The 11,076-nt window shown below is 35.6% G+C and overlaps 1 protein-coding gene across 3 annotated transcripts; it reads left to right on the top strand.

The window, feature by feature from the left end:
• Window positions 1-82: 82 nt before the first annotated feature.
• Window positions 83-11,073, top strand: LOC107266632 (carboxypeptidase D). Of its 3 annotated transcripts, XM_015737300.2 has the most exons (13): window positions 83-648; window positions 1,129-1,373; window positions 1,455-1,610; window positions 1,704-1,879; window positions 1,947-2,094; window positions 2,806-2,903; window positions 5,185-5,693; window positions 5,768-6,238; window positions 6,309-6,580; window positions 6,807-6,981; window positions 7,055-7,558; window positions 7,624-9,295; window positions 9,359-11,073. In XM_015737300.2, exons 1-13 carry the CDS (start codon window positions 205-207, stop codon window positions 9,475-9,477), a joined length of 4,989 nt encoding a protein of 1,662 aa, XP_015592786.1. In that variant the 5' UTR covers window positions 83-204; the 3' UTR covers window positions 9,478-11,073. The 3 variants fall into 3 exon arrangements, with proteins under 3 accessions (XP_015592786.1, XP_015592788.1, XP_015592787.1); XM_015737302.2 differs by lacking the exons at window positions 5,185-5,693; window positions 5,768-6,238; window positions 6,309-6,580; ... (2 more) ...; window positions 7,624-9,295; window positions 9,359-11,073 and adding an exon at window positions 2,968-4,804 and having other exon boundaries at window positions 114-648; XM_015737301.2 differs by lacking the exons at window positions 5,185-5,693; window positions 5,768-6,238; window positions 6,309-6,580; ... (2 more) ...; window positions 7,624-9,295; window positions 9,359-11,073 and adding an exon at window positions 3,277-4,804 and having other exon boundaries at window positions 115-648.
• The last annotated feature ends 3 nt before the right edge of the window (window positions 11,074-11,076 follow it).

The raw sequence follows: 11,076 nt of genomic DNA, 5'->3' as shown, positions 1-11,076 counted from the left end.
TGTTGAGTTGTGTGGGCGTATATCTGTAGGCGGGCTTGATGTATTCGGGTATGGAAGTGTGTAAAGTTGAGTAAATCCCCCACTCACTTAGCTGCTGACGTCATCAGATCAGATATAGGGGATATCCCGTTAGAGGAGCACACGAAACAGCAGGGAACAGTCGTGCTGTCAATCGTTGTGATATTCCATAATTTGGACTACACCATGGGGCCCTGGAGCTTCTTGAGTCTAATTTTGACTTACTTCGTCGTGGTGAACTGCTACACACTAAGATCTGCACAGCCAAACGAGGATTTCGTTCAGCCTCATTATACCCACTATAATGAACTAAAGGAACTCTTTCACAATCTCGCTGAGACTTATCCAAATTTGGCCAGAGTGCATTCAGTGGGTAAATCTGTTGAAGGTCGCGATCTCTTGGTATTAGAGATCTCGGAAAATGTCAGAGAACGTGCCCTTGGTGAGCCCATGGTCAAATATGTGAGCAACATGCATGGTGACGAAGCTGTTGGACGAGAGTTACTGGTCTATCTGTCACAGTATTTACTGAAAAATTATGGCACAAATGCAAGGGTCAGTGCACTGGTTAACAATACTGATATCTTCCTAATGCCTTCCATGAATCCTGATGGGTTTGAACATTCAACGGTAAGGACTTTTCATATTTACAATATATATGTGTGAACTCTGTTTTCACTTCCTTGTGCTAATTTTAAACAAATGTTCTGTACACGTACAGATAGCTGTGATAATCTTTATGGAATCAAAAAATAGTTTGCCATTTTATTTTGAAAGAAAGAGTACATTACATATTATATTAGCTACATGAAATAATGTTATATCACATGGAATCAATAAGTGTAACATCATCAAATTTATTAAAGTAAATCCTAATTTGCATCAAGGAGAACAATCCAATGTACATTATTTAGTTTGATGAATTTATTTGTAATACCATGAAGTCATGATATTTTAGAAACAATTTTAAAAGTGTATAAACTTAGTATAAAAATATGTCATGCAAGTGTGTATATGCAGTTATACTCCATTGCTATTATCAGGCTAACATAATGCTTATTACTTTGTATGGCAAAAGATAAGAGAAGCATTGTATTCCATTTTCTACAGGAGGGTATGTGCCATTCGAAGCAGGACTTTACTGGCCGTGAAAATGCAAATCATATAGATCTGAATCGCGATTTTCCTGATCAGTTCGACCAAAGCACAAATCATTTGCAACGAGGCGGCAGTATAACAGATGGCAGACAAAACGAGACAGTCGCAATGATGACCTGGATAGCTACTGAGCCATTTGTTCTCTCAGGAAACTTTCATGGTGGGGCCATTGTGGCAAGCTATCCCTATGATTCAGGGTATTATTCTTATTCAAATAATTACATTACAATCGTGAAATATGAACGTTTTTGAACCTAAACCTGGTGTATTCCATATAGAATTGCTGAGAATTGCTGTAAAGAAAGTAAATCCCCTGACGATGAGTTGTTTAAACATCTTGCGCATACATATGCCGATAATCATCCCACGATGCGACTAGGAAACGCTTGTTCACTGGAACATTTCCCTGGCGGTGTCACCAATGGTGCCTACTGGTATATGAAGAACTTTTCTCTAATATAATTTGTTCAGAACTTCAAGAAATTGCAATTTAAAACGAGATAACCATATGGACATTTTTTTTACAGGTATGAAGTTACGGGAGGCATGCAGGATTTCAATTATGCTCGCTCTAACGCATTTGAAATAACATTTGAGTTGAGCTGCTGTAAATATCCATTGGCTTCGTCATTGCCAGAACAATGGGAACTGAACAAGGAATCTCTCCTCAAATATATAGAGCAAGCACACATTGGAATTAAAGGTATATGCTCATAATCATAAAATCTGTTTAATAGATCCGTTACATTGCTTACTGAATTTGTTAACAGGTAGAGTAACAGATACGGAAGGTCAGCCGATCGAAGGTGCCAATATCGTAGTCGTTGGAATAAATCACAATATTTCTACAACAAATCGTGGGGAATATTGGCGCCTCTTGCTGCCAGGCACTTATTCTGTTTACGCTGCCGCCTGGGGGTGAGTTCATTTTCAATTTATATACTTGACACTAACCGCATTTCTACCGTACAGGGTTAAAACGGTGAAATAATCTTATTGGGCTATTCTATGCAACTCTTGCATGTAATTGTTTTCTCCTATCTGAATTCTATATGCTGAAAACGTAGTCAGTGAAAACAAATTCTCGTAAAGTCAGTAAAATTTCTTAACGGACTGTAGATCTTTAGAACCTTCATTAAGAACATAGAACCTCTTATTTGCTCCCATGCTACTTCGATGTAACGTAGAACATTATAAAGTTTGATACCTGAGTCTTTAAAAGTACCTTTCCAATCTATTTAATACATCTGTATGTACTTAGACATACCGGGTTATTCAGATAGATCAAACGCACCACCTAAAGTTAGTGTGCCCACTTGATTCTTATGGTAAAACCATATGTTCATATGGTGTGTTTAAACTGATTAACTGGGTATATGTCTATATTTACAGACATAGTGTCGTTTCAAGTAAAAATATCTTAAAGATTAAATAAGCCAAATATTCCTTACATTGTGAAAGATAAAAATTCCAGTGATCTTCCTAGTGTACTAAATATAGAACTAAATCAAAGAGTGTGTAGCCGTAAATACAGTCTAGGTTCATATTAAATTACTAAAAATAGCACAAAGCCTCACGTAGTGTATAAATATATATTGCAATAAAGTCAGCAATACTTCTCTAATTTAGGTATCGCTCAAACAGTCCGGTGCAGGTAACTGTGACGAAGGAGGATCAGCCAGTAATATTGAATTTTACATTAAGAAGCGAACCCCTCGACGAACAAGGTAAACCTGATAGGGATTTTCTGCAAGTGATACCGTTTCTCACGCGTTTCTCTCCTCTTCGCAGAATGATCGCGACTCTGCGTAACCGAGAGAATTAGCAAAAAATGTTCTGTTAAATCGAGGTCCATTATCATTCGTGTCTCATATGTTCGTTTTGGCATCTTCGACAAGTTTGTTAGTTCACGGAGTCATTATTATTATAATTATCATCATCACTCGGTTCTTTCACACAGTTTAAAGAAGTTCAAGCTTTTCTTTCCGTCCGAGAACGTTCAACTGCGCGCTACGAACGTCCTCTTACTCTTGACTATATAGTTAAAATTATTTTGCATTTACTTATACTATTTACTTCTATATCTTTTTTATTTTACAGAACGCTTTCAGTAATCTCATGCTCGGATCTGCACGTCTATGTTAACGAAAACTAGTTACCACAGCAATTAATTTCGTTATGATAACCCTTAAATGCTTATCCATCCTGGCTTTTTCTTTTTTTATTTTATGTTCCTTTTGGTCTAGTATTATGTATATCATAGGCGTATACGTCATAGACTTTTTTCGTTAACGAGCTTATAACGTGTACACAAGGTATGGAGAAATCAAGCGGGTAGAAGATTCTTTATTTTACAAGATATTATGAAAAAGATCTGTCCTCACTTTTGTGCGGTTGGATTTCTTTTTGTTTGGTTCCCAGACACTGCATGACAAACATAAAAAACATTCTTACTAGCAGCATATTGTAGACCAGTAATAGGACCATATTGTATAGCATTAATTTAAATATGACAATGAACATATCTCTCTATAAGAATTCGCTGTACAATGCTATCGAATGTTAAAGCTACTAGGATCGATAGTGAATGTTATTTTTTTCTTTTTTTTTATTACGCTTTATCAAATTATCACATTTCTCGTGTTTGCGAGAAAAGGACAAGGCGTCCGATCTCTTTTTTATTATTAGGTGGGATTTTTCAAAGGAAGTCGTTTGACCGAGCTTGGAATAACGGAAAATGAAATAATTAATTATACTAGGGAGAGATTTATTGGCTATAAACATAAAAGTCCAGTGTATTATACATTTTGAATTTTATGTGTCATCTACTTAAAGAGGCACGGATTTACGAGACTATCCTACAATATCAAGACTTAATATTTTAGTAGGGATTAACGTACATTCTATTTTATTTGTCTGAACGAAAATTCCGAACTTATATTTTATTGGGAGAGTAGATGAGACCGACGAAGCCGTAGAACAATTTGCTTTAGACACGTATGGACTTTTGTTTTCTTACAATTAGTCTTCTAGTTTTCTGTTTGGCTCAGTTAGTGGCTAGGCAACTAAAATCATAAATATCCACAAAGATTATACGTTTCCATCGAGGAAAGAGAAAATTTGTTTAATGGATATCCTCAGTTACCATGAAACAATGTCATTCTTTCATCTTATTGAGAAGATTCGTCTTTTTTCTTCCTCACTTTTTTCCGCAGACCGTTACTAGTGATACTTTAGACATGAATTTTTGTTGACGATCATAATACAAGAAAAATGAACGTTTTTATTTGACTCTATGTTTCATTTTGGTTTTGAAAATTTAATCAGGGTACTAATAGAAAATCGTCGCTTTCGCGCGAATAACGGATTACAAAGAGTATATTGGTTAGAAGTGAGTAATATCACAAGCTGAACGTTTCAAAAACACCAAACAATAGCGGCGGCAATACGTCTAGATTGTACCGCAGGATGATTCTATTAAAAATAATAAAATGAGAATACAAAAAGTATTATCTAATATCTAAATATATAATAAAGGTTTGTCTGTATCTACTTGTATGATCTGTGGAATTAAAGAATATGTAATGTATAATGCGATGTCCCAAATAAAGTATTATATTTGCTGTGATGTGTCGCATACAAATATTTCATTTTGAAGACACCAGCCTCATCCTTACATTGGCTCCTCTTGCAAGTCAAAAACTTATGTAGAAAGAACTGAGTTGCTCATTTCTGACGTCTGGATTTTCGTTTATTCTTATATCTTATTTTCTCTATACCTTGTGTTACGTGAATACGTTTGATTCAGTTATCATTGGAAGCAATGATTACTCTCATACAATCGTTTATAATCCTGCAATAGATATTACATGCATACAGAAACCTCTAAAAAAGTGTACTATACACTATTTACCAAACGGTAATCTCTTTAGTATTAATAAAGTTTCACAATGAAACTAATTTAAAAACTTTGAAATAGCTTATGACCACAGTATCATTTATATGCAGCACGAAATGGTTCCCCTGATGTGGAGGAACTAGAAAGGCCTATCGATAAATATGGCTTTTTCGATCACACGGTGTTCGAGCATCACAATTACGTAGCCATGGAGAAATATCTAATGGACTTATCTAGTGTTTATCCAAACATCACTCGCCTGTACAGTATAGGACGTTCGGTGCAGAATCGTGAACTTTACGTGATGGAAATAACAGATAAACCTGGAAAACATGATAAGAGCAAGCCAGAAATGAAATATGTAGCGAACATGCATGGAAACGAAGTGGTAGGAAGAGAAATGTTGCTGCTGCTGATAAAGTATTTATGTGAAAACTATGGTACTGATGCAAGAGTCACCAAGATAGTAAATAGTGTTAGAATACATCTGATGCCTAGTATGAATCCTGATGGATATGAAATATCCAAGGCAGGAGATGTGAATCAATTGAAAGGTAGAAACAATGCTAAAGACATTGATCTGAATAGAAATTTTCCTGACCAATATGGTTTTACTGAGGTAGGTTTCGTGTATACAATATTTTTCAAAATATCTGAGTATTTTGAAAAGCAAGAATATTTATTTTTGTACAGCTCAACAGAATCCAGCAGCCAGAAACCAAAGCAGTGATGGATTGGATAGCATCAGAACCATTTGTCTTATCCGCAAACCTCCATGGTGGTGCCTTGGTGGCTAATTATCCGTATGACGATGGTCCTGATAAATCCAGTAGTGTAGTCAATCTCGCCCCTGACAATGACGTCTTCAGGATGCTAGCACTAGTTTATTCGCAAGCGCATCCAAGGATGCACTTGGGAGAACCATGTGCACGTCCTTTTACTATGAATGGAGGTATAGATCCACTTGAGGAACGATTTCCTGATGGAATAACCAATGGAGCTCAGTGGTATGCCGTTCCTGGTGGCATGCAAGATTACAATTATATAAATAGCAATGACTTTGAAATCACATTGGAGCTTAGCTGCACGAAATTTCCTCCTGCTGAGGAGCTTCCAAATTTCTGGCTGCAGAACAGAGAACCACTCTTGGCTTTTATAGAAATGGTTAGTATTTTTTAATTCCAGTTACCTTTTAGGTCCTCTTACTAGAGCTAACATAATTTTTTTTCTTCAGACTCGTAAAGGTGTTCATGGGTTGGTAAGATCCTCTATCGGTGGAGCGATTTCCCATGCCAGAGTTCACGTCGAGGGGATCGCACATGACATCTTTGCAGCGAAAGATGGTGATTACTGGAGACTCCTTATTCCAGGAAATTATAATATTACTGTCAGTGCTGTGGGATATGAGCCGTTGACGCAAAACGTTACCGTACCTGAAGGACATGAGTTGGGACAAGGGGAAGTAACTTTGGATTTCACCTTAATGAGGGATGATCCTCAGCATTGGTACGTTTTGAATGACTCATTGCTGAATACATTATGAAATCTTAACATGAAGTCTCAAGAGAATATTGGAAACCTCGAAAATGGAATGATTAAGCTTAACTGTAATCTAAAAAATGCTTGCAATAAATCATTCCTTATGTTCATTCGTAGTGATCAGTTCTTCAGTTTCACATGAAATTGTTCTACATATTCATTGAAACGTGACTACCGGTAATTCTGCTTGTAGGTCTTCGGCGTATGATTTTCGGCTAATGTCAAACTTACAGAAAGGTTACCTAAAGAATGTAGAGTTAAGCGCAATGCTTGGCCAGTTAGAAAATCGTCAACAGGATGTCGCGGAATTCAGGGCTGGAGATTCTTTCGTCAGCATGGCCATACATTCTCTTAAAGTAACCCAGAATGTAAGTGAATTCATTAAGCTTAAGTACTTTCTAACTTCTGAAAAATTTCTATAAGTTATGGAATTTTTTGTAGATGGGAGCACCAGAGGAAAATAAATTTCGAATTGCCCTTGTCGGTGGATTATTCGCATCGCAACCAGCAGGACGTGAATTATTTTTACGTCTTGCTACACACATTCTGAAAGGAAATCAAATAGGCGATCCACCAATTCAAAGAATTCTGAATACTAGTGTGTTGCATTTCATTCCTGGAGTAGATCCAGGATTTGATAAAGTATCCGATTTTTGCAATCCTCTGGTGTCTGATGAGGTCGGCGCAAAAATGTTGGATGATAGTCAACAACTTGATCCGGTTACAAGCGCTTTTAAAAAGATGTTGGAAACTGAGGATTACGATGCAATTATTCTGATATCTGGTGGAGCTAAAGATGTTAGTTACACATACGACGAATTCAACATTTACAGGACACTTGCCAAAAAGTATAAATTTCAAGTTCATTCAGAAGTATGTCAACCTCAAAACAATGGTGTAGACCAGTTAAAGGATTCTATTAACAAGCGATATAACATTCCTGTGGTAAGTATTTTAGTGGAAATTTGTTAAACAACGTAACTATGCATTATAGAAACATTAATTTATAGATAAGTATATCTGCATCCTGCTGTAAATATCCTTCGGCTGAAACTATTCCGATGCTCTGGAGAGAAAATTTGAAACCTCTAATGGGACTTCTTCAAGATCTTTCGACTGGTATCCGCGCGACAATAACAAATAATCAAGGAACTCCACTGAGACAAGCTATAGTACAAATTGGAACTACGATTCATCATTTGTCCAAAAATATGGCTTATTTCAAGATGACATTATTGCCTGGCAATTACTCTTTCATCGTATCCTGCAAGGGTTACATCAGTAAATCAGTCATGATTCAGATAAACGATAAGGAAGTCACGGATATGAATATAAAACTTGACCAGTCCAAGGAAGTAGATATAGGTCTTATAGAAAAAAACGAAAACAAAGGAAGCAACAAAATCAATAATATTCTGGAAGATTTGAACGGAAAGTATCCACAAATTTCTAGATTGTATAAAATTGGCAAAACAAAAAATGGCAATGAAGTGATGGCACTAGAAATTGGCAAGCAAGATGATAACTCAAAATTAACTGGGAGACTTTCGGTTATTTTCTCAGCCGGTGTATATCAAGGTGCTCCAGTGACGTCAGAAGTATTAGTAAATTTCATTTACTTCCTTTTAGCTAGTTATAAGACAAATCCAAATGTAACCAAGTACCTAGACCATTTCTTTATACACGTGGCACCAGACTTGAACCCGGATGCAATGAAGAAGCAAACATGTTTGGGCACTACAGAGCAACCTTTGCAATTCCCAATTCGGAATGCACTAGATAATAATGCACAAATTATTGTTGATTGGTTCAAAAAAGTTAATGCTGTTCTTGGGGTGAACTTTAATACTGGTTCAAGGCACGTGGAAATACCGTATGGCGACAAGTATGGAAGTTCATATGAAAATATATACAATACCGACGATGAGAATGTTTTGAAAAGCTTTGCACTAACTTATTCAAAACACCATCCGTCTATGAGCACTAACAATTCTGTATTATCAGAATGCGGAACAGCATTCATCATTGAAGATAGCGGAGTCACGCATGCCGGTGTGGCGCTCGGTAAAGAACGTAAGAATAGCTTAATCGACTATGTCTACCTAAACACAAGCACACTGATGCTGGATGTTTATGTATCTTGCTGTAACACTGATTATCCTCTGGATATTTGGAATCAAAATAAGGAGAGTCTACTGGCGATCATTGGGGAAATTTCCAAGGGCATTACTGGTTACGTTGTAAATCAGAACGATGAGCCCATTAAGAATGTTTTATTATCGCACGATAAATTCGTCCACTATGTTAAAAATTATCAATCAGGAGCCTACTGGCTTTTATTACCTTCGGGGACTCATACAATCACTGCCTCAGTGCCAGGATATATGACAGAGACGAAATTGATAGATATACCAGATGCCAAGACATTCACCCACGTAATGTTTAAACTACAGAGAGATGAAAATGTTCTGGGAATGCCAAGATTAGTTTTTGTAATAATAGCTGGTATACTTTGCCTAGGCATAGTCGTGTCCGGAGTTTGTTGCTATGCAGGTTGTCAATCAGCGCGAAATCGCGAGAAGAACAACAAGAAGGGTTATGCTTTTAGTTTACTGAGAGATGGGAATACTTTTTTCGACAACGATGAAAAGGAAGTTGAGATATTCAAAAGACCTTTGAAAGGTAAGGGTTTACGCTATTTTGTAATAAAATTTGTGTACTATACATGATTTTAATTTTTAATAGAAAATCTGAAAGAAGCTGATGATCTGAAAATAACAAGACCATATTTTGATGCCGATGAAGAATCAAGCTCTGAAGATGATGCTAGTGATCTTGAGTTTATCAGACCTGAACTTGATTGAAGAGAGACGCTGCAAACTGATTTGTAATGTTAGGCAACTCTAAATACGATTTCCGTCCAAATATTATAACTGGAATTCTACAACAGGGAATTTGAAAGTGCAGAGTTTATTTTTACGTTCATTATAAATACGTTTCAGTCTCAATCTCTTAAATGCACCAACAGCAATATCAATACAAACATTAATAATGATTTCCTGTTAATGATGTAAAATATTTCTAGATTGTTTCTGGATCAAGTGTATTCGAACATAGTTTACATACATGTTGGAATTTATCTGTTAATCGAGACATTACATCTTTATACAATCGAATTAATAACATTCAAAGACAACTATATCCGATTAGCAATATTACGTAATCATATGATGAACATATCCAACGTTCGCTTTGAACGTACTTAAAATCATTTGATATCTCTTAAGATGACCTTTATTGTATATTTTATAGATATTTTTGAGTGGAACATATTTTTTTATTTTTCTCAAGTACTGTCAAAAGTTCCTATAATATACTTCCAAGAGAGAATGTAAATTGGACAAATCAAGATTTTTATATGTAATGATATCACGTGAATCACGTATCTTTATTAACACGAGCGTTATTTTATTCTAAATTATCTATAATCTCTTCCTGTATTTGATAAACTTTATTGGCTCTTATCTCTTTTTATGTTTCGTATTTAACTAATTTTGATAATCTTTACATGACAATTTTTGATGTCAGAGGAACGCCTATTTGTGTACTTACTTTTATAATTAATTATCCCGATGTAGCATATCCACCTTGCTGTTTCACTCCGTCGTATTTTACCTGCGATAACGTAGACAAACGTAAGGAAATGCATTCCTCCTATTTTTCCTTGTGTTCTATCGAAAATTAAGCATATCAAATCTAATTCCAAGTGCATTCGATTCTTTCCATATTTTCAAGTTTCATTACTTAAAGTAATTAAAAGGACGAAGAAAACAAGGCATCCGAATTTTAGAAGATATTTTTGCAGCGATAAAATAGAAAGAATAATAGTCACAATGTAAATTTAATTTTAAGAACAGCTTACCAATTTGTACCCTTACGACGAATTTCTGAATTGAAATCTCTTTTTATAAATAAGATTTAATATTGGGTTTAAAAACATTGCGACTATGTATGTATAGCGTAAAGGATTATAAAATTATATGTATAAAGCGTAATAGCGCATGAAGAGTACTATCTATATATTACTGTATTTTTGGTAATTGGCAAATTACTTAACACGCCTGTACTGTGTATATGAGTTTACATGTTTCCATTAAAATCTCAGAGATTATTTTGTGTGCATACCATTCTATCTACATTTTATATCTGCATATGGCTAGGATGAAACTATACCCACACAACACACGTGCCCAAAAGTCATTCTTAAGATGTCTCAAAGACAACTGTGCTCTAAAAACGAATTTTGGACATTATGTGTTGTCTGGGTAGGCTCTTTGATTTATATAACATTGCTGTATTGATTTTCTTTAAGAGCTTAAAGTGACTTAGAGAGCGGGAGGTACGGATCTTGATGAAATGTATAAACATTATAAACAAATAAATGGAAATAAAAAAAAGAACCA

This window comes from Cephus cinctus, unplaced genomic scaffold (genome assembly GCF_000341935.2).
Source record: "Cephus cinctus unplaced genomic scaffold, Ccin1 Ccin1_scaffold0330, whole genome shotgun sequence".
Taxonomy (NCBI): domain Eukaryota; kingdom Metazoa; phylum Arthropoda; class Insecta; order Hymenoptera; family Cephidae; genus Cephus; species Cephus cinctus.
Note: the sequence above shows the minus strand (reverse complement) of the source record. Positions and strands in the feature narration are given on the sequence as shown.

Coding starts and splice junctions, on each gene's coding strand:
- LOC107266632 (XM_015737300.2), top strand. CDS start 205: ATGGGGCCCTGGAGCTTCTTGAGTCTAATTTTGACTTACTTCGTCGTG. Junction 1,374..1,454: donor AGCTATCCCTATGATTCAGG/GTATTATTCTTA, acceptor TATTCCATATAG/AATTGCTGAGAATTGCTGTA. Junction 6,581..6,806: donor AGGGATGATCCTCAGCATTG/GTACGTTTTGAA, acceptor TTCTGCTTGTAG/GTCTTCGGCGTATGATTTTC.